Source organism: Artemia franciscana, chromosome 4 (genome assembly GCF_032884065.1).
Source record: "Artemia franciscana chromosome 4, ASM3288406v1, whole genome shotgun sequence".
In the NCBI taxonomy this organism is placed as follows: Eukaryota; Metazoa; Arthropoda; class Branchiopoda; order Anostraca; family Artemiidae; genus Artemia; species Artemia franciscana.
The window spans coordinates 31574519-31599173 of NC_088866.1; the positions used below are offsets into that span (position 1 = coordinate 31574519).

The following is a 24655-nucleotide window of genomic DNA, read 5'->3' on the forward strand; positions in this document are numbered from 1 at the left end:
TCGATCAATCAATTTATTAATATTAAAAGAAAAACTATTACAAAGTAAAGCGTTTACTTGGCCCAAGAAGCTTTGCATTTAATGGACCAATTTCTGTAAAATTGAAATTTATGTCTATGTCTCAGTATGATATAGATTTAAATCCACTGTAGTTCTTAAATAAAGAATATGTGTGTATACTCTTATTAGATGTAGTCTACATGTGATTGACATGTAGTTTTTTTTATCACTATAAACAACATCCTAACTATTACTTCGGTGAGTCTAATGTAGATACTAACTCAATTCTCGAAATTTACAGTTTTCTCTTTTTGAAATATTGGAAATCATGCTTGTATCTTAGTATCTTATATCTTAGTCAGCTGTGTCAAAAAAAGCTTTTTCATGTATATTCTTTTTGTTTTGTATGATGTTTCCTTTTACTTTCAGGCATTACATAATATTCAAAATTATTTAGAAGAAGAAGAAGCTAAACTAATACGACAAGACCAAGAATGTAAGTAAAAATGTATCTGGAGGTTTGCAATAAGTGCCCTAGAAAACTTTTTTGTATCTTAAAATATTTTATAAAAGCGCATAATCATCAGCTCTAGATCTAAGGGGCCCCCTGTTCTATGAATGTTAATGAACAATTGACAAAAAATTGACTTTGACTCTCGTCTCCTTTGTACATTTTCTTTTGTTGTTGTATTCTCTAGTTTCCACTTGCTGCGTTTTGCAACTACAACCGCAGCAGTTTTGTGGATTTAGCAGTTTTTTTCCCGGTCTTTTTTAGAAAAACACAAATCCGTATGCGTTGAAACTTTTCAACATATACACAGGAGCGGATCCAAAGGGTGGTTTAGGGCCACATGCCCTCCCCCCCTCTCCGGATGGAGGAAATTTGCATTATTTTCTGGGTTGGAGGGGTAAAAATACTGATGCAGTAGCATCGGCACCGGTGCCATTGGTACCGATATCATCGGTATCCGATGCGGTAGCATCGTATTTTCCACAAATCGTAGCATATGCAAAATAAGCGTGAAATGATTTTTGTGGAGCGTTATGTTAAGAAAAATTCGTTGCGTTTCTTGACGCTAGAGATAATTCATGGCGAGCTGGCCGTTGATGTTCCAGCGCCAATTTTCGTGTTTTATCTGTTGTCTATTGTCAGGCCTGTCAAGCCTGGTTATGTGCAAAAATAGGTCTTTTTAAGATTGGTAGAAAATATAAGCACTATAAAATAAAAATATATTATAAGTATTGAATATAAAATATGTAGAATGTTTAATAAAATTTAAGATAAAAGAAAAATATAAAAGTAAGACTGGAGAAAATATAATATTTTTCATCAGTGGGCTTCCACCTCTTTTACTAATTTGTTTACACAATATCTCCTCAATCTCTTTCAAATATGTTACAATTCTTTTTCTCTGAAATGAGCGTGCTCAGTGTGCATCGTATGAATTAAAATGCACCATAATCTTCAAAAATCTTCTCTAAAAATCACCCACCCTGTGTGCAATCCCCAGAATGCGCACACCCCCAGTCTTTAAGAAATAACTAACGGAATGGATCAAAGCCATGACATAAAATTGAATTGACTCTTGGAACAATTAAAGAAAAGATAGGAAGAAAACGAAAGAGTTAAAATGAACGGACTTACGTATGTCATGTTGGATCAGTGTCTGATACTTTTCATGGGAATGGAGATAAATATTCATTCGCAAGCAAGAACGTTACAAAATAAACAGTCAATAAGCTGTAACGCCGGGGGTGTCGTTTGGGTGGGTGGGTGCTGGGGGGTGGTTTGCAAGAGGGGTAGTTGCCCTCCCCCTCAATAATTTGAAAGAGCAAAATGTTATACAGTCTTTGCCCCTTGACTATCTGGATATGAACCCCTCTTGCCCCCCCCCCCAAAAATGCGGGAGATTCGTCGCTTAACGCATGTGTAACTATCTCTTTAATACACTTCATAAACCATAAAGATCGAATTAGAACTAAGGAAAATTTGGACTTTCCTCGAAAGACTAAACAAATAAGTTGACTAATCCCACTTAAGAGAGAATGCATGATTATATTTTTATTATAAATTTTTCGTCTTTTGGTCTGCCTGGCTGGCGGTCGTCATGACTTCCTTGTAGAATACTCATAAAAGTTACAAGAGAATATTTTATGGCACTTGGTATTTACCAAGTCACATAGCGATCGTAATTTCTATCCGTCAGTCTGTCGGTCCCGGTTTTGCTACTTCGGGCACTTCCAGATAAGCTAAGACGATGAAAGTTGGCAGGTGTATCAGGAACCAAACCAGATCAAATTAGAAGTAGCCGTTTCCCCGATTCGACCATCTGGGAAGGGGGGAGGGGTGGATGGACGGTTAATTCGAAAAAATTAAAAAAATGAGGTATTTTTAACTTAAGAACGAGTGATCGGATCTCAATGAAATTTGATATTTAGTACGATCTCGTGTCTCAGAGCTATTATTTCAAATCCCGACTGGATCCGGTAACATTGGGTGGGGTTGGGAGGGGGGAACCGGAAATCATGGAAAACGCTTAGAGTGGAAAGATCGGGATGAAACTTGGTGGGAAGAATAAGCACAAGTCCTAGATACGCGATTGACATAACCGGAACGGATCCACTCTCTTTGGGGGAGTTGGGGGGGGGGTGGTAATTCGGAAAAATTAGTAAAAATGAGGTATTTTTAACTTACGAACGGGTGATTAGATCTTAATGAACTGCGATATTTAGGAGGACCTCGTAACTCAGAGCTCTTATTTTAAATCCTAACCGGATCCGGTGACATTGGGAGGAGTTTGAGGGGGAAACCGGAAATCTTGGAAAACGCTTAGAGTAGAGGGATCGGGATGAAACTTGACGTGAAGAATAAGCACAAGTTCTAGATACGCGATTGACATAACCGGATCTGCTCTCTTTTGGGGAGGTGGGGGGGGGGGGTATTTCCAGCGCTTTGGCGAGTTTTGTGCTTCTGGACGTGCTAGGACGATGCAAATTTTTAGGCGTGTCAAGGACCTGAACAAAATGACTTGATAACAGTCATTTCTCCGATTCGACCATCTGGGGGGGGGCTGGAGGGAGAGGAAATCGTGAAAATTGAGGTATGTTTATCTAACGAATGGGTGATCGGATCTTAATGAATCTTGATATAAAGATCTGATATATCAGATGCTCCATTTTCAATTCGGATTGGATCTGGGGACTTAGGGAGGTGGAGGTGAAAAACGGAAATCTTGGGAAACGCTTAGAGTGGAGAGATTGGGCGAAACTTGATGGGAAGAATAAGCACAACTTCTAGATACGTGATTGACATAACCGGACCGGATCTGCTCTCTTCGGGGGATTTGGGGGGGATTTTTAGTTCTTTGGTGAGTTCGAGAATAAGCACAAATTATAGATACGTGATTGACATAAGCGGACTGTATCCGATCTCTTTGGGGGAATTGGAGGAATTTCTATTGCTTTGACGAGTTTGGTGCTTCTTGACGTGCTAGGACGATGGAATCTATAACTCTAGTACTGAGTCTAATTTTAGGTTCCGACCTCGTCACTAGTGCCATATGAGCTCTTGGCTCTTGTTTTTTGTCTCTTAATGTGTGTCTCTAAGTAAGTGTATTCTAAGGCAACACTAACTAGAGTTGATAATAATCATCATGGATGAGATAAAGAATACTCGTCGGCATACACTTAAAATGGTGTCTATTTAGAATTTTCTGGTGAAGACGTTTGTTATCAATAGAATACTAGTAGAACACCCATAAAATTCTCATTTAAGAATTTTCAGAGGAAGATAGTCTTTTTTTTGTGCGTCAGTAAATGAATCATAATACTCTCGACATCATAATAATCATCATGGATGCAGCAGTAGCAGCAGCCTTGTAAAGTGTGAATAAAGCAAAATAACAGAAATGAGGAAAATTTCTTTTTATTTCTTTCGAGATTTTCTTCTTTTTTCTCTTTTATTTGTTAAAATCTGTTCCTTTGCCGGTGAAAGTTTTGCAAAGATCCTTGCCGAAATATAATTGTTTTCTCTTATTTTGTTCCGTTTCTTTGCTTCTATAGTATATCAGTTTTTGTTTAAATATGTTTTTAGTTTTTGATTACTATGAGCCGTTGTCCCTCCTTTAGTAGATTGCAGCTACCCCTGCCACATTATAGATTTACTTAGAAGAAAATCTCAAAGAGTGGCGACCATGCTGAATGGGAAGTAAGAGATGTAAACTGGGTTTTACATGACAATAGGAAATACACTGTAGATTTTGAAAGGTATTCGTTGATGGTGATGAGGGGGGGGGGGGGTCTAGAAGGAGATAGTAGCGCTTACTTAAATATAAAAGTTCTAGTGTGTATAGTTTAGATAAATGCGATTCTAAAAGTTAGGAATCGAGTAAATTTGCCGAAGATTGCAGTTACCCCTGCCACATTATAGATTTACTTAGAAGAAAATCTCAAAGAGTGGCGACGTGCTGAATGGGAAGTAAGAGATGTAAACTGGGTTTTACATGACAATAGGAAATACGCTGTAGATTTTGAAAGGTATTCGTTGATGGTGATGAAAGGGGGGGGGGTCTAGAAGGAGATAGTAGCGCTTACTTAAAAATAAAAGTTCTAGTGCGTATAGTTTAGATAAATGCGATTCTAAAAGTTAGGAATCGAGTAAATTTTAATCGTTTAATTCTTATTCATAGCGTCAGACTAGTATGAGTAATTAATGTGAAATTTCGCGCGCGGGGGGGGGGGGTGTTTCCGTATTCCGTCCCCGAACGTTGTGTTGACACGATATCATCTACAAATTTATGTGATAGATCCCTTTAAAAATTAGGAGAATAATCGATTTACGCAAAAAAAAGCAATAGACAGCAATAAAATACGTGTTTTTGTTGGGAACGGGAGTGTCCCTACATGTGCCCCCAACGATTTTTCGATGCCTTCCATCAACATGTTTTGTATTTCGTCATTCTTTTGATTTACTTGTTTTTGTTTTTTACTTCTTTCAAGATTTTCTTCTTTTTTGTCTTTTATTTTTCATTTCGCCTTTTCAGGATACAAAACACGGATTATCACCTGCAAATTTACCCAGACTCCACTGGAATATAGTGATAAAATTGTTGTCTACTGCGAATGGACTGCCTAAATATTATTTCAATTTTCTGTAAATTACATATATTGTAATTAACTTTTTAATTAGTTTTTGACCATTATAGATAATCAGTTTCTTTTAAAGAAGCTTGTGACATTTCGATGTGTGACGTTTCTTCTAAAATATTTTAACCTGAGACCTCTTCTTAAAAACAGTCAAGTAACGGTGATACTAATAAAGTATGATACCAATACTGGTATCATATTTCTAACCTATTTATATTTGTAGATCTGAATCTTGTCTTAAAGGTAGCTGTGTTGAAAAGGGGTGGAGTTGTTGGGGTCGCGTAACTCAACGACATGTTTTTTTGTGTGCTAATGACGTTCAATTACAAATTAATTTGAAATGTCATTAGCGACAAGTACTAATGAATTTGGCATTTTGAGCTTGTGACATTTTAACTTGAGCTCTTCTTTATTGCAGCCAATGGCCATAGTAACGATAAAATATGGGTATTTGTTTGTAAGTACCATGTTTTTATTTGTATATATGATCCTTGACCTAAAGGTAAGTGTGATGAATAGGAGGAATGTTGGAGATAAAGGGACTCACTAACATATATTTTTATGGGAGATCAATGCCAGTTCAGTTGGCCTCAGGGAAGTGGGTGAAATACTAATTAATGAAATCTCTGAATTAATCAGAAAAAGGGTTTTTTGTTCTGGGGAGGGTCTCTGGATTATATTATTGGACTAATGGATTATCTCATTGGATTATATTCTGCTCTTTTTCGTTAATTAATTTTGTGGCCATCTTTTTTCAGGGAATTCCTCATCAAATAAGCAAGATGATCTGAAAGAGATGTGTGACGTATCGTCTGGTATGGCTTCCTCCGTAATTCAATTGTACCTGAAATCCGTTTTAAATTGCTTTATACATATTCATCCGACCATTAGATTTGGGGCGTTCAAAGTTGTACAGCTTGTTCTTCAACAAGGCTTAGTTCATCCTGTTCAAGTAAGTCACTTTCATAATTTGTCCCTGGAATTCTGAGTGTGAGGTGGACTATGGAAGTTAAAATAAACATTTCAATTAAAATATTCTGCTTTATCAAAAAAAGAATGTTTTGAAAGGCTGACATAAAAAAAAAAGTGTATACTTTTTGTGAAGATTGGAAACCTATTGATTGTATAATGAGAACTTGCGTGGATAAATGACTTCAGCTTGCAGGCGTATAATGTCACATGTTTGTTTTCAGAACTGAAAGTTGAGAAAAGTAGCTAATGATATAGGTAGACAGGGGAAATAAACAGGAAAAAGAGTAGATAAAAATGTGAATAAAGATTCAATTCCATGAAAAAAGAAGAAGAAGGAAAACAGATCAGAAAATGACGAACATTTTAGGTAGCTTAGTGGTTATTAAACACTATGGGGATTATTTGAAAATCAGTCAAATAATAGTAAAAGACAATAAATAAAAAACAAAATAATAAAATGACTTATAAAAATTAATCAATTTTGAAAAATCTTTCTTAGGATTATCTGTAACTAATTAGTTGACAATTTAATTAGCCTTTTAAAGTATTTCAAGATAGACATCTTGCTGTGGTATCAACCGGAGGGAGAGACCATTCCCCCCCCCTAGATTTTGAAAATCTTTTTTATCTTTTTTTTTTGTCAGGTTGAGTGGTCAACGTCTTTCCAGTTTCTGAGAAACTTGATAGTTGATTAACCCTACATGAAATAGATCTTACCGTGATTGATTTCCGTAAGTTTGCCAATGTAATAGCTTCTGATTGGTTAACAACAATGCCTTTAATAATTTTCAACCAATCAGAGGCATTTTCAATTGAAAATCCTACGAAAACTAATTATTGGAATGTCTATTGAATGAAAGGTAGATTCTGCTTTAGTGACTATAGTTAAATTTAGTTACGAATTTAGAATAAATTTGGTTATAAGGAATTGTTGTTTAGAATAAGTTCGTAGTCGTTTTTAGAAGTAAACTCTTTACATTTTGAACAAAATCATTCAGCTACATGAATAAAATTCTAAGGGATTCAAAATATTTTATGATGATTTTCGAAGTTTCATTCACATAGCCGAACTACTTTCTTTAAAATGTCAAAGAACTTGGATCTGGTAAATGGCATTTACCCTAATTACTTTTTATCTGACAATTAAAAAAGAAAAGAATAACAATAAGCACAGTTATATAAAGTCAAAAATCTACTACTATCAACTCACTACAGCACCAACCCGCCGGAAGCCAACATAAAAGCAGACACTCCTCCCCTACCTCAATCTATTTGAAGTTTCACAGTTTATCCTCTCCCATGAAGGTCGAATCTCATTTAAATCCTTTCGAATGAAAAGTTCTGACCTCATTTGAACACGAACCACCCTTCGTTTGCCCCAATATGGAAGGTCCAAAAGCTCAGTCTTTGGCCATCTATCATCTTTCATCTGTTAATAAAGGCTGGCCTCTTAAGCTTTCTCTCATTATGGCACTAGAAAGTCGGATCGAACCAAATATTTTGTACAGTTTTTTTTATATATATAAGGCCAGCCGAACCAGTTCTTATAACCTTGTAAAACATATAAAAATTCCTTTTCCGTCTTTTGGAAAGCCCATGGTTCAGAACCATACTTGACCACTGTTATTACCCTGGTTCCCAGTTTTGTAAAATTAGTTCGCAGAATTATTTTCCCATTCTTCCAGAATGCTTCCAACTACGAGAAAATCCTTTTTTTTTTTTTTAATTTTTTTTCTTTTCTTTTTTTACGAAAAAAGCAACAACTAAGATCTGTCAAAATGACACATTTGTATAGGCGCACACAAGTTCATTACATAGGAGATTTTCGGGTGTTAGGAGATTGTCTCAATTGTCAATTTTGGATACTTATAATTTAAAGATTCCCAGTTTTGTTGAGAAACAGGAAAAATGGTAAATCCCCCCTAGATTTTTGCAAGTTTTGAGCTGAGCAGATTATATTCGCAATAAAATCATAAAATCATTAGCAGTATATGATTCGTAACAAAACACAAAAATTGATAAAGATACTAATTTGTTATTGTAACAGATGATCGAACATCCTTCATCAAATTTGTTTAGTTTTGTTCCAGTTTTCATTGCATAAGCTACTGTTTTGTCCAGCCGAATCGCTTATTTTAATTAAATTTACCAAAGTTTGTCGGTATGGATGATGGATACTGCGAATATGTAAGAACTGGAATAGCGGAGGCAACGATCGTTTGTATTGTTGTTTTTTTTAGCCGTGAAGAAAGTTTAGAAGAATTAGGAGACAATTCCTAGAACTAAGATTAGGATACTAGAAGCCCCCGTTTTGACAGCGGTTAATTATGACACTGAAATGGTGGTTCTTGAAACGTTGGTTTTGAGAGTGTTGTGGGGTGCAAATTTGCGAATATGCAGGGGAGGAGCAAGGATTTCTCGAACTTCTTTTTAGTGAAGATACAGAAAAGGGTATTTTTTTTTACTTGTAGCAGGGGAAGGTAAAAGGGATTTTTTTTTCTTTTTTTAAGCAATATCAATAAATGAATTATTTTCAAAATATCTCCTCCCTCAAATTGGTGCAGCCCCTTCTGGAAATAATCCCTTTTTGGTATTCCAGCTGGAGTCAAAAGAAAAGCAGGATTCTATCAAATGAGGTAAAAAGAGGGCATAAGAAAATATGTAAGGAAGTATACTCTTCATAAGAGAGAGTAGAGGCCAGCAGTAGTGTTTATCAATTATTTTTGTTACACAAATGTGCTCAGCCCCAATTCTTGCGGAACAGGTGGTAACCAATAAAAATACAAATAAGAAACACTACCCCTCATTCAGCCAACTTAATTTATGGAAAATTATAACGAAACGTGAAATTGTTCATAAACATGCGAGTTACGAAACTTTGGAATCGGATGTGGTTACTTTAATCTATCAAAACATATTTAATGTTTTTTTTTTCGCTAACGATGTGCTTTATTGATTAGTTAATAGATTACTTTCGATAGCATAATAAAAAATTAAGCATGCAACACAAATAAGATGAATTATCTCTACTGACAGAAAGATAGGCTTAAATTGTTGCTTCTAATAATGTAGTTCTTAAAGTGGCTGACTTTCATCTGGACCTCTCTAGGAGGAGTGGGAGGAGGATCACGACACTGAAAAATTAAGAAACTTTGCTGTACTATGATAAGATAAAGACATATAAAAAATACAAGGCACTGACCCCTAAAAAAGGGCTCTATGGCTTCAAAAAGAGGGGGAACTTACACACGCTATTCAAACACTTACTATTGACAAACACCTTAGTAGGCCTAAAGTTGGTTTATCACAGGATGCCAGTTTGGTACGTTCCTCTTCAGATAAAATTGGTTTGTCATCGCTAAGTATGAACATTTGTAGTTTAATGAAGCGATAAGCACGTGTGTCTTAAATTAAGTCTTAAGGAATTAAGTTAAATCTTTTATTAAAGAAAGAGTTAAAAAGTTAAGTCTTTTTTATTTATTACTCTTAAATTAAGTCTTAGGAATTCCCGTGTTACGAGTCTCAGCTGGCTTGGGATTTCGGCATACATTTCAGTTTAAGCTCTGAAGTGGAAAACTGTATCTAACATTAAAGATATATTAAAACTGGATTATACTAAGATAGTTGTTAATCGTAGTCGTTACAGTAGGTCAGCCTCTTTGTGTCTGGTCGTTCCTCTTTACTTCAAGAAAGTGATCTGAGTTAATCCGCATTTATTATTTCCAATAGTTTCTTCTTTGTTTACCACGTTCTTACACAAATAAAAAAATAATCCTTCGGTTTAGTATTACTGGTATTGTGCCTGTTCTGTACCGTCATCAATATGAACTTATTTCTCATGCGTGCTTAAGGCTGGGCCCTAATCACCGCCTAATGCGGTCGCTTTATACTCTTTGATAATTTGTATAGTTATTTATTTTTGTGTGGTGGATTTCAATTCTTTCCCTTTTTTACTCAACTGTTTTCTATCGTATATGGGTCATAAATAAACATGTTCATTCCATAATTTCTGTTTTATCACAGAGTAATCTATTAGATTCAAAAATTCATGGATTTTGTTGATGGAATGATTATAGAAACTTTTATTAGCAAATATAAAGGACCTTGGTTTAAGTTATATTTATATAAAAATTAATTATATAGAAATAATTCTGTAAAAATATAGGATTCCATCAGATATTATATATTTTTATTAGATAATATAATTAAATATATATAATCGATAACTTACAGAATTATTATATATCGTTTTGCTTAGAATACTCGGAACTGATTTTTAAAGTTGGTCATTCTAAAGAAAAAAAACTTGAAGTTTTACTATAGTGTTTTGAAATATGGACAGTCTCTCAAAAATTTGGCAATAAATTGTAAATATAGAGGGAACTATAGATATTCTTGTTTTTCCAAAGACGAACAAGGAATTTAGAAATCAGGTGATTTCTTTTTAATTAAATTTGTAAGACTTTTTTAGGATTTATAATTGAAAATCTATTTTAGTTTATTCTGTAACAACGCACTAAAAGCGTAGGGGACCCGCATAATATTAAGTGAACAAGTTTCGGGACTTATTTATTTTAATTTTGGATTTTCTCTAGACCTCATATTCTATGAGTCATTATATAAGTCAATTAAAACATGCAGCTTGTGCTCGCTTTGTTTTTACAAGAGTCGAGACTCAGCTCGCTATTACCCTCTGTCAGGATCTATGTCGAGCCAGGATCTATCCTCTTTTTTTCTTCTTTTCATCGATGCAGGATGTTAAAGAAAACAGAAGAGGGATCCTAAAAGTTTAAAATCCAACTTTTTCTGTACAAGATATATTAGATATTATAAAGAGTATATTATATATGCTGTAATACAAGATACAATGTGACAAAACTTCACGGGGCCTTAACACCAACGGGCTTTTAACTCATCGTAATATTCATTATCAGTGACATCTTCACTTTTGAGGAAAGCACCGTAGACTGCTCAATGATGGCACAATCATGGATGTGGAAGAGGCATAACATTTATGTAGACAGAGCTTGAGTGAATTTAGAACTCGCGACCTGTCTGCTCTCAGTTCTTTACTTTATATAACCATCTTTCTGATGCAGAGTACTTCCTTCACCAGCTTGGAATAAACTAGCTTTGCAGTGCTGCAGAACTCAAAGAATTGTATTCTTTTTTTAATAAGTGAGTTCTTGTGCTTGTGTCTTTCCTGAGTCTGTCACTAGCCTTGAAATAGCTCATTTTTGCTCGATATTCAGGTCATGTGAGCTCAATAGTGCACATTCAGGATCTTGGTCATGGTGGCTCTTAAGACTTCTTTCTCGTGCTAGTTCTGCAATTAAGTTATTTTGCATCGTATTTGAACTTAGCTAGTCCTTGCACCGAGTCAGTTCGTAATTTTGACTTAGCTGGTTTTTGCGCCGTGTCATTGGCTCGCTTTTGCACTGATTGAGGACTTCACTCGGTTTTGTACCGAGTCTGTTAGTGCATCAGTGGAATATTTTTTTTTATTGATGTTAAGCTTATTTCTCTTTGCCTTTTCTTGTTTGTTTTTATTTCTTTTTGCTTTGCTTAATTGTTATTTTGCTCTCTTTTTTTTGCTATGCTCATTTAAGGATTCAATACATTGATATTTCTATTTGTGTTCATGGTGCCAAGTCTAATAGAACACTGCCATCAGGGGCAATTTCCCAATAGGTTTCAAATTGATTTAGCGAGATTAATGCTATACTCTCCTCCAACGGTTCGGCAAAGGTACACTATACGTACAGTTCCCGTTCGGACTATACTCATATCTTGAGCACCGGACAAATCTAATAATATGATATCATGAGTTATTGCAAACATTTCATCGGTTACATCATTTTCAAATAGTTGTGAATCTCGATCTAGGGAATGCATTGTTAATTCATATAGGATCTCGTAGGATTTATCAAAGGACAAATTGTAGAGTGGAATTCCTTTTGCTTTACATAAAAGAGATGAAAGTTGAAGCAAAGCTTAGGTAAAATGCGCCCATTGCAGTTAATGTCAAGCCAAAAGATTAAACCCGGATTTGACAGACTCTGAAAAATATCAGTAAACTTTCAGAATATTTTCTTTCAGTAGAAAGGCTTTTCATATCTAAATTATACGGCAACTAACGAAATGGAATATTTGTGGAATCTCGGCGTGTTAGCCTGAAAAAGTTTTGGACCTTGACAAGAGCGTTTGAGTTGCTTATTTTACACGGTCTGCTCTATTTCAAAGGTGAACGTTAAATTTGATTGTATTATTGGCGAGCTATAATTTCTGATAGTACTGACGACAAGGAAGTGGGTGAAGCAAAATGACCAATAGATAAAATAAACGTTGCCACTTTTGTCTCAGGTTCGCAAATGGAAGGGGTATTAATCGTTGTAAACTGTTTGTCAGAACAACTTTAGACAGAAAGTTGTTGATTTATAAGGCACTTAAACTAATTTCTGGGACATATGAGACACTCTAATACTGACAAATTGTATGAAATGGAAAAATTTGAACAAATATATACCTGAATTCTTGGCTTTACTAGATATCTAGGAATTGAAATCTCAGCAATCGAGAACCAGTGTTCAGAGTAAGAAAAGTCAAGCTTTTTCCACTCGTCTCAAACATATTCTTTTAGACTCAAAAACTGGTAAACGACAAAAACTGGTAATTAGACAGCAGGTTCAATCAGACTCTGGTAAATTTCTATGGTCAAACAGTTCGTGGTAGCGAACTTTCGTAAGGAGCGACCCGGTTCAATAGTAATCGAAACTCTAAAAAATGGAATTTTGATACCAACAGTTACATCGAAGGAATCGCATTCTAATACTGATTTTAAATATATAAGTTTCATCAAGTAAAGTCTTATCCATCAAAAGCTACGAGCCTGAGAAAATTTGCCTTATTTTAGAAAATAGGGGGTAACACCCCCTAAAGTCATGGAATCTTAACGAAAATCACACCATCAGATTCAGCGTATCAGAGAACCCTACTGTAGAAGTTTCAAGCTCCTATCTACAAAAATGTAGAATTTTGCATTTTTTGCCAGAAGACAGATCACGGTTGCGTGTTTATTTGTTTGTTCTTTTGTGTTTTATTATTATTTTTTTTCAAGGGCGATCGTATCGACCCAGTGGTCCTAGAATATCGCGAGTGGCTAATTCTAACGGAAATTAAAAGTTCTAGCGCCCTTTTTAAGTGACCAAAAAAATTGGAGGGCACCTAGGCCCCTCCCACGCTCATTTTTTCCCAAAGTCACCGGACCGAAATTTTGAGATAGCCATTTTATTCAGCATAGTCGAAAAACCCAATAACTATGACTTTGGGGACGACTTACTCCCTCACAGTCCCCTTGGGGATCTTCTTATGTGTGGGATCTTTCCATGGAGGAATTTGTCATGAAGGGAGAGAATTTCCATGAAGGAAGTGCAGGATTTTCTAGGATCGTTAAAAAAAAAGAAAAAAAAATATGAAAAAGTTTTTTCAACTAAAAGTAAGGAGCTGCATAAAAACGTTCGTAAAAAATCAAAAGTTCTAGTTGCCTTTTGAAATAACCAAAATTGGAGGACAACTGGACCTCCTCCCCCGCTCCTTTTTTCTAAAAATCGTCCGATTAAAACTATGAGAAAGCCATTTGGCCGAAAAAAAAGTAATATACAAAATTCGTCTTAATTATTCATGTGCGGAGAGCCAAAATCAAAACATGTATTAATCCAAAAACGTTCAGAAATTAAATAATAAAAAAAACAAGTTTTTTTTAACTGAAAGTAAGGAGCGACATTAAGACTTAAAACGAACAGAAATTAATCTGTATATGAAAGGGTCTGTTCCCTCCTCAACGCCACGCTCTTAAAGGCTAAAGTTATTTTTTCTGTTTTAAAAAGTAGAGTTGAGAGAAAGAGTCAAACTTTAGCGTAAAGAGCGGGGCGTTGAGGAGGGAACAGCCCCTTTCATATACGGATTAATTTCTGTTCGTTTTAAGTCGAACAGTTGAAATTCTGTTATGTTGCTCCTTACTTTCAGTTGAAAAAACTTGTTTTTTTTTATTAATAATAGGTAAAAGACTATTTCAAGAGTGAGTTGAGTTTCATTTAAAGATTATACTTTTTTCTCTCTCTCTCTTTTTCTGTTTGTTCAGTGGTTTGTTCATTATTGGTGTTTCTCTACGATTCTGTAGTTTTTCAAGGAAGAAAGAAATATATCATGTTATGGCTGTTAAAATAAATTTTTCGTTTTAACTCTCCATTACAAGCTTGAATTTCTTTTCTTCTGACTTTATCTATTTGATAAATCTATTTCCATTCCATTTTCCTTCCACTTCCATATCTGGTAAACAAAATTTGGAAATTGGGCATTTCAATTTTCTTAGATAATTTTTAATTCAGAATATGATCTATATAGACCAGATAATGCATATATAATCTCGCAATTTTATGTTTCTATTTTATTTATCTACCTGGAAACTTATTTTCATAGCCGATAGCATATAGAATGAGTTTCTTTTCTGAGAATATTGTCACAGGAATTTAACAATGTATTTTGTTTGATATTTGGAGAAGCGTGAAAATTTCAATGATGAGTTAGAAGAGTGGTTTCTACACTCGGTATCGCAATTCCGTAGGGTATCTCAGATCAGTTTTGGTTATCTTTGACTTCAGTTAATATTTCTTGACTTCCGTGTTAAAATTTTTGTTAGCCAAACTTTATAAGCTTGACGAATATAGCTTGAAGAAAATGAGCGAATCGGATATATGATTTTGACTTTTGCACTGGAAAAGAAAAATTGTAACAATAATTGCTACAACCATGATAGTTATTTTTGGTATAACTCCATATACAACCATACACACATATACAACATATGTTATATGTTACATATACAACATATACATACATATACAACCATGATAGTTATTTAATATGTAACATGATTCATCTGTACTTTAAACTTGTCTTTTGCACTATAAAATCAAAGAAAGAAAGAAAAGCAATAATTGCAACAGCAGTAGCGATTTACGAGTTGATTACATGAGAGGATCTTTCCATGGAATATGTTTTCAGTGGGGAAGGGACATTTCTATGAAGGGGGCACCGAATTTACCAGCATTATTTAAAAAAAACTATCAGAAATTAAATAGAATAACAAGTTTTTTTCAACTGAAGGTAAGGAACAACATTAAAACTTAAAATGAGCAGAAATTGTTACGTATATGTGGCAGTTCGCCCCCTAGCCAATGCCTCGCTCTTTACTCTAAGGTTTTTTTTAGTACTTTCGAAAGAGATATCTATTCTAATTAAACGGCCTTTGTGATTCAGGGATCATTATTAAAGAATTGGAATACGATTCGAACTTTAGCGTAAAGATTGAGGTATTGACTAGGGGGCGAACCCCCTAATATACGTAATAATTTCTGTTCGTTTTAATTTTTAATGCTGCTCCTTGGTCTGTAAGGCGTCTCTGTTACTGTGTACAAGATATTTCAAAGTTATGTTAATAGTTTTACTGAAAACTGTTTGTCTTCAGAAAATAAACGTTAAATCTTAAAATAATCTACTGAACAGCTCTAAAAATTTTGTCAGTATTATGAACAAAATGCAAAACGAGTATCTAAATGAAAAAAGAGTAAATGAAATCCGAAACAATAAAAAGGAAAAAGAAAAACAGAACACATTAACTAAAGAGAGAGATATATTCAGAGGGGGAAAGAGATAGAGAGAAAACTAAAGGCAGAAAAAGAGGGGGGGAGTGTGAGACTCGCTCATGAACTAATCTGTCTAAAATTAGTCCAATAGAGGAAGAATGAGAGAGAGAGGTAAGGAAAGTAAGCCTTGTTAATAGAAATTAGTAGCTCGTGTGCTGGGAGTTCCCAAAAGTTGCTAATGAAATTCATGTTCTGGACCTGATCCGTACATTCCTGAATGAATATATTATTTTGCTTTGTTCCTTGTTAAATTTGGCTTGGGCATTGTTTTATTTTCGCAAGGTAGCAAGAGACCTAATTTGTTCATTATTTAATCATTTAAATTCTTTTTCTAAGGCGTATAGTAAAGCTAGAAGCCTCATTCAGAAAATTAATTGGCTTGGAGTTATCCTGTTACTTGATATTGATTCACTCTATATTCTTTCAAACTCACTTTTTTACTTTTTATTTGCTTCTTCTTTCGTCTCACCTCGCTTTCGTCTTTCGCCTTCAATCAAACTAATTATTTGTTTTTGGCCTAATATCCAATATTTATTCCCTAGATTTGTTCCCTAGATAATACGAGTATTTATTCCCTAGATTGTACCGTACCTGATATGCCTGGGAACTGAGAAGGAACAGGTCTTGGCCCACGCTGCAGACAAACAACTCCAAGATATTGACAAGAAATACCAGGGCTTCGTACACATGAAAGCTTTGCAAGTAAGAGAGTTTTTTATTTATTCTAGAATCTTCCCCTTCTCTGTTCTCTTGTTATTTATACTGATTGGATTGGGGTCATTTGTTTGGATTGTTTTCTGGAATATTGAGTGTGTATTTTTTCTTATTTTGAAGTAGAGTAATTGGGTGTTTTCAGTGCAAAGTAGACAGAGGCTGATACATAATTTAAGTTGGGGGTACAAACGAAACTTGAGCTCCTCCATGGACATCCCCTTTTTGACCACCTGAGGGATCGCGTGCATTCCCCTCCCCTGTAAATTTGCCACGGAATTAAATCTTAAATGGTTTAAACCAACCCATTTTATTTACAGAGCTAGCGGCAAATCCAGGTGCTTTTCATATCCAGTTTAAAACAAATTAAGGGCTGGATTATTATATTCAGGATATGCGAGAAGTCACAGCACCGAATATAAAAATAATTGTGTTCATAAACTTTCAGGGGAGGAATTTTTGTCAAAAATATTCGTTTGTCAGTCAGTTTGAGTTTTCTTTCGTTTTTCATTATGATTTTACAGCGTTTGTTTTTCTGGTTTTTTTTTCTCGCGTTTTTTTTTATACGTCGGTTTTGGCCAAGTTTAAAGTGTTTATCCTGTTGATAAGGCTATTTGATCTGAAGCCACAATATGTGGGCTCTTATTATTATTAGTAAAGAGAATTTTTTTTTAAACTGTCTTGTTAAAAGGTTTTACTCTTTTTTTAATATTTTCATTTCGCTTCATTGTAAGGAAAAAATATGAGAAACGTAAGAAAGGTATCTGACGCCTTCCTCACCCAAAGGTAAAGGCACAGACTTTTCAGTTTAGATAATAAATTTTCAGGGTATTAGACTGTCCTACGAACTGCAGAAAGTGATTCAAAAACATACTCCATTGCAAGTCCCACCTCCAAAAGGCCTGAAGGCTGACTTAAGCAAGATTACTCGTGGGTATAGACCCAAGGAGGGCGAGCTCCCATCGGCATTGTGTGGGTACCTATATTCGATAGTAAGGCAGACAAAAACTCAGCGAAGAGCTATTGCGCAATCTCTACTGAAGCAGTTTGAAGAAAATTCGGTAAGTTTATTTTTATTTCTAGTTGCAGATAAGGGTTTAAGGTCGTAAAAAAAAAAGAAAAAAAAATTGTAGAGAGTTCGAACTGTTACAAAAAAAGAAAGAAAAAGAAGTTCGATTGTATAGCAAGTTTTATCAGTTACAGTTTAACGCTAATAGAATACAAAAAAATTATGGTATGCTTTTGAGTATTTAATAAGGACAAGTCGAATAGGAGACTAAATCTTAGTTGTGAAGTGTTGGGACGGAAGCCGTTTTTTCATTGGACAGCCAGGTTTTACCCGGTGAAAAAAATTATTCACCTGGCCGAATGTTTGGTTTGCTTCTGTTTCAAATCAGGGTTGAAAATTTCGTTTTTCCGAATGTATATTATTTTTTTCTGTCTATTTATTTATTTATTTTTTTGTTTTTTATGTATCCCCTCTTTGGCAGTAACGTCTTTATGTTCCAAAACAAATAACAGCATTAATGTAGTTACCCTATCCAAAAAATCAATTTGAGCAGTTAATACTGCCAGATTTTTTGGGTATATACCCTACCAAATATCCAAATATAGAATCTGTCTAGCTGTTTTGTAGGGTGCTCTTCTGACATAAGGGACTCCTTCCATCGAGCTCACAGTTTAGAATTCAGAGTTTTATTCACCAATAAATACGAAATAGAAATACAATACTTTTATTCCACCTAGAAAGGCTCCTTGGCCAGGAATAGAAGGGGGATACAAAAAAAAATACAATATAAGCAACAACCAATAAAAGAGAACAAAAGCCAAATAATATATAAGATGAAAAAGAGAACATAACTGAGGCCTTGGAGTCAAAGCACAGAGAAGACAATCATACATCATGAACAAACACCCAGGGAAAATCAACTCCTCTGAAAAAAAAGCTATTCTGTTTGATTCTTTACTAAATGATTCTTAAGAATCCCTTTAAAAGTCCCAAACGAGTGGCTTCTCTGTACTGAAGAAGGTAGGGAATTTCAGACCTGTTGACAAGCGATGAGGGGATTGAAATCTGATAGAATAGTGGGGCTAGGCGGAATGCAGATATTATATGAAGAAACAAAATTACAGTTAATCCAACAAAGCGATTTTTATGTTCCTAAATCCTTCTATAATATTCCTTTCCTCAAATTTTACTCGTCTGTTTAATTATTTGTCTGTATTCAATTACCTAAATAAAATACCCCGTCTTGACACCCTCTTACACAACAGTACACTCAAAAATTCACTGTTCAGACTCAGCAATAATACATTCATTCACTATTTAGTTGGACGAACACAACATCTGTACACGAGCACACCAATACACCGCCTTTCAATCATCTTGCACATCAGTAAACCCAACAATTCACCATTCACACTCAGCAACAATGCATTCATTCACTTTGACGACTATTCCGTTTGTTTCTGTTTCAAATCCCGATTGAAAATTTTTCTTTCTCCGATGGGATACTTTAATATCATCTCAGTTGAAGTATCTTCTATAGTTAACATACCACAAAAATATTATATTTGAGCAGATATAATATTGGGGCATTCTCCTACCAAATACATAAATACATCATCTGCCTGGCCGTTTTGTAGGGTTTCTTCTGACGTAGGGAACTCCTTACATCGAGAGAAAAAAAAACTGTAAAAAACGCTTTTTTGTCCCATAATAATCTGTTTACCTCATATACGTTTCCTCAAATTTTACTCACTCAGACCTAAAATTCGCCCAATGTCTTTACGCCATATTGTACTCAGACAAAGTTGTCTCATCTATATATTTTAAGCTATTTACTCATTTTCAACGAATATATATATATATATATATATATATATATATATATATATATATATATATATATATATATATATATATATATATATATATATATATATATGCATGCGATTTTTAAAGACTTTGAGAAGGTAACAAAAAAGGTCTCTATGCAGAATGGGGAAGTAGGGTAATGTTGAATCAATCAACACGATTTCTGTGTCCTCCCTCCTAATAGTTACAAGGAATCTTCTATCCAAATGAAAGATAAGTCCTTCAAGAAAGGAAGGGACAAGAAGGTAAATCTAGTCCTATTAAGGGGGGACACCTGTTTCTTATTGAATGGCTTGTCCAGCTTTCATTTTCAGTTGACATTGGCCCACTTTTTTTTGTCGAAAATAAGATTCAGGGATATGACTAAGGGGACTGCGGCGAAAAAGTTCTTTGACAAAATAATCAAGGATCATCACCCAGAAATCCTTGGATATTCAGGTCTAAGCTACAGATTTATAGAATTGGCCTAATTTCTTTTTTCTAATGCCTCTCTTGTTCTTCAAAAATTCCTGCTTGTGGGTCTGTTCAGGTGTTTCTGCTGCTACGATGGTTCTCATTTAAAGACAAAAATTGAATATATGTATCTATATAACCTTATCCTAACTATAAGGATCCTTCATTTTTAAGCAAAAGATGACTTGTAAAGAACTCCGTGGGTATAGTTGGAATCGGGGCAAAACAGTCCTATTAAGAGGAGAAACTGTGGATTATTGACACAGTCCCAGGGACCTTGTCCAGCTTTCATAATTGTTTTGATATTCAACTCCTTTATCCTGTTCCAATTACAGATTTCCCCGCAATGTATTTTCTCAAAGCGCCAAGGGTGTATTTAAGCTGTGAATTGAGTGGTTTTTGCTTCGGTTGTTGAGTTGTTTGTTTCACCATAATATTTTTTGTGCTTCTATATATATATATATATATATATATATATATATATATATATATATATATATATATATATATATATATATATATATATATATATATATATATATATATATATATATATATATATATATATATATATATATATATATATAGTATTTTGGTTTGGTGGGGAGAGAGGGGTAATCATAAAAACGAGACTAGTACATAGTTGGACCAAATTAATGTATAAAAATAAGAAATACAAATTGTTTTTTTTTAAACTCGGCTTCAAAACGGACTACGAAGTAAAAAATAATTCTTTTCTTGAGAATATAGGAATATAAGTGAAAACGAGAAGTGCAAAATAGATTGGGCTGAAGCTAACATAGATATCAAATTGATGGAAGCTATAAATGAATAAATGAAAAAAGTCGGTAGTATATTCATAGTTAGGTTTAAGTTATATAATAATATTTACTTATATATAATAACTTTTGCTAATATTCATAACTTGTGTTTTGTCGGTTGTCTTTCTTTTTTTTTTCGTTTAATTTGGAATCTGAAATAAGAGCTTAGTTCTATCCATTTATCTCCTGACGATTTCACACGGTTGACACTGTTTTGAACTTTTACAAGTATTTCCAGGAAAGTTCGGATGATGAATAAAGTAGAAAACTTTACTTTTCTTTCCTTTTTCAAGGAATAATATTTTAGGCCCTAAACAAATTTTTGATTTGAAAATAGTGAACTATTGTACTTGGCGGACAATTTTGCTTATTTCCCCTACGTCGTAGCTGATGAGCCATTGTTCGTTATTCATCACATTGACATCATTGTCTCCGTCAATGGCTCTAATGGATGCAAAGTTTTCATTTTTGGAGGGCGATGAGGCTTTATTATTGAGACTAATATAACTTTGGCGCACTACAAGTGAACAAATTTTGGGAGATTTATAAATCGCTCAAGCATTATATATGTCAAAACCGCCCCCCTCCCTTCGAGTGTTTCAGAGGTGGCCCTGTTCCCCCAAGCTCTCATGAAGATGGCATCCTTGGTATATACAATGTAAAACCATTCTCGTTTTATATTGTATCTCTTCGTTTTATTTTGCTGTTTATCGTTTATCGTCTTTTCCATAATTTCAGAAAGTTCTCTTTAAGAAGCTGTTACGCTTACCTGCTTGGGAAATGTATACGATCTTGGACATGACATGAACAATATTTTGTACGGTAATTTTCTCGGGAGAAAAAAAGTGGGTATTATATTCACACTTTAAAAATAAAATGTGTTTCAAAATCCATATGCTAAATATTTTTCACAGTACCGTTAACGCTAGAGAAAATCCATTGATATGTGTGCATGTAGTAATGGTGGAAAACCAAGTGTGAAGCGCAGTGGGGTTCGATGGTAGTGGTTCGGGCGGCCCCCCGGAAAATCTCCCTCCTCATAATGCCCACTCCCATGTTCCCTCTAGATAATTTCAGATGTTCATTAGAAGGAAAGTTGAAAATTCTACTCACTGGTTTAAGTCAGAGGCAATGCTATAGTGTTGCCTATATTAAAGAGACACAAGGGTCCATTGCATTATTACTTGTTTATTTAATTTTTCCCAGAGGCACATCATATGGAAGATGTGATCTTATAAACTTTGAAGGGGACTAATTCAATTGCAGATTAAAAGTTCTAGTGCCCTTTCTAAAATCCAAAAGTGGTTACAGGGCAACATATCCCCACCCATACCGTATTTTCGCTTGGCTTATCTGATCAAATTTATGAGATAGCTGTTTCAAAAGGTGCATTTTAATGCCAAGACATCCCTACTCTCATTCAGTTTTCAGTTAAATACATAATCAGTTATAAGGAAGAGACCGGGGTGGGGGAGGGAGTTAGAAATCGATATTTCACCCCTCTTTTTTCTGGGAATATTTCTGGTCTACGCTGTTATTATGAAAGTAAAGTTTAACATTAAACCCCAAAATTCGTAGAATTCATTCTCTATTGAAGGAGGCTGCCCCTTTCTTATATCAAATCTTCTCCTCATGATCGTAGAAACTTCGAAGGATGCTCATTCGATCGGAAATTGAGAGTTCTAGTCCTTTTTCATAAGTCCTCATTCAAGTGCTGGTCTATATTAATCACTAATTTAGGAAAACAGTCTTCCTTTTCTCCTTCTGTCTCTCTTTTTTTTTTTTTTTTTTTTTTTTTTTTTTTTTTTTTTTTTTTTTTTTTTTTTTTTTTTTTTTTTTTTTTTTTTTTTCTGTATATTATATATATTTTTTATATATATATATATATATATATATATATATATATATATATATATATATATATATATATATTGAAACGTCGTATAAAAGTGTATATAGTAAACGTCTTTGCTAATTTCGCATTGTATCTGTTCGTTTTATTTCGTTGTTTTCACTTGTCTTATGTTTTTTTTTCCTCTATAATTTCAGCGAGTTCCTCTTGAGCAACTATTGTACTTGGCGGACAATTTTGCTTATTTCCCCTACGTCGTAGCTGATGAGCCATTGTTCGTTATTCATCACATTGACATCATTGTCTCCGTCAATGGCTCTAATCTGTTGCAGTCGTTTCGAGAGGTAAGACACGACATAGTTTTTGAAATTTCTTCCTCCAGTAATTTATACAGAGGTTTACAAGGGATTACAATAGAAAAAAGGTGGACATTCCACGCTTTATTGAAAGTAGAGTTACAGAAAGATCCTCGGATATATATATATATATATATATATATATATATATATATATATATATATATATATATATATATATATATATATATATATATATATATATATATATATATATATATATATATATATATATATATATATATACAATTATGTATAAATTGTGCTCTTAGAAGATGGCCCCCTCCAACCACTAAACAGGAAAGAGTATGGTCTTTTGCTTTGTGCCCAAGATGTTTCCATATTAAGGGACTGTCTTCTCTTCTTCATATATTCTTTTCTTAGTTGTTCAGGAATGGGTGAATATGGTCTGTAATGATTTGTCTACAAAATAGACAAATCGTTAAGAAATCACGATATCTTCAAGAACCTCATAAGAATATGGTGTCGAAAGTTTGAAGTCAATTTTCAATCTTGGTATTTAAATTAATATTTAGTGTTTTAACTAATTTAATTTGTTAACTAACTTTAATTAATTGATTCTCCTTTATTTAAGTAAATTAATGTTTAATCGTGTCAGAAGTTTGAATTCAGTTCTCAGTTTACGCCTAAAATCTTAATATTTTAAATTTATTTGAATATAAAAAAATGATGAGATTAAAAATGTAATTAATATTACAATTAATTAATCTAATATATAATTAATTAATTTAGTTTAGGTTCGACGGTGTAGAGATTTTGAAGTCAGCTCTCAATCAATACCTTAAGTCCTAATATTTAAATTTTATTTAAATACTTATTAAACATTCAATTAAATATTTAAATCTTTTTAAATGTTAAAATTTACCCGAAGGTAATACCGGACTGATTTTTTCAAATTAACTCTGCAAAACGTGTATTTTGGCTAGCATTTTTGGAAGTAGTCTGTAATAGTAGAAGCAAAATTTAGTAAAAGCAAAATAGTAAAAAGAAAAAAGAATGAAATTATGTAATCTTGGCAACCTTGAAGTAGTTATAGCCCTACCTATTGCCTAATTTCGCCTGTTGTTTTCCAATTTCGCTAACCCGTTTTCTAAGGTAGTTTAAAACTGTTTTTATGATGCTTTTGACTATCACAACAAAATAAGAAAATATAGGAGAACGAAGAAAAACGAGGAAAATTTTCAGCCAGGGAAAAGAGAGATAAATGCAAATATTTTTGATTCAACTGTGTTCACTTTATGTTATCCTGTAAGCTTTTATATTTTTTTTTCTTTTTTCATTTTATTCTTCTTTCTGGATTGATGAGAAGCAGAGATCACGACCGAAATATTTGTATTTTCTCTCTTTTTTTCCTGACTATAATCTGCCTTGTTTTTCTTCCTTTCTACTTGTCCCATTTCGTCAGGCATAGCCATTGTGGCCTCAGGAATTGTTGGAGCAGAATTCTAATGGAGCAGGCGGACCAAACACTCTTTTATGCCATACCATAAAAAACTATAGCAAAAGTGATAAAAAAAAAAAGAAGATGTTATTAGGTTTCATCGGCAAAGTTTGAATATGAAAGAATGAAATATTAGAAAAATAAGAAACTATTTTACGAATAAGCAAAATAAAGGATAAATGTAGAGAAGATATAGTGATATAAATGAAATAATCAAAAGAACAATGTAGCAAGTTTATTGTCACTCTTTTATAGTTCCAAACTGCCACAGTTCCTAGACTTGTATAACTTCCAAGGTCAG

General features: G+C 33.9%; 1 protein-coding gene across 2 annotated transcripts in view; it reads left to right on the plus strand.

Annotated features, from left to right (window-relative positions):
• LOC136026297 (nipped-B-like protein B) overlaps window positions 1–24655 on the plus strand; it is a 173710-nt gene that overhangs the window by 121618 nt on the left and 27437 nt on the right. For both annotated transcript variants that reach the window (XM_065702710.1, XM_065702711.1), the window contains exons 23-27: window positions 430–496; window positions 5904–6097; window positions 16401–16523; window positions 17360–17593; window positions 22734–22880. In XM_065702710.1, coding sequence (XP_065558782.1) covers window positions 430–496; window positions 5904–6097; window positions 16401–16523; window positions 17360–17593; window positions 22734–22880 — 765 coding nt within the window. The remainder of the gene's footprint in view (window positions 1–429; window positions 497–5903; window positions 6098–16400; window positions 16524–17359; window positions 17594–22733; window positions 22881–24655) is intronic.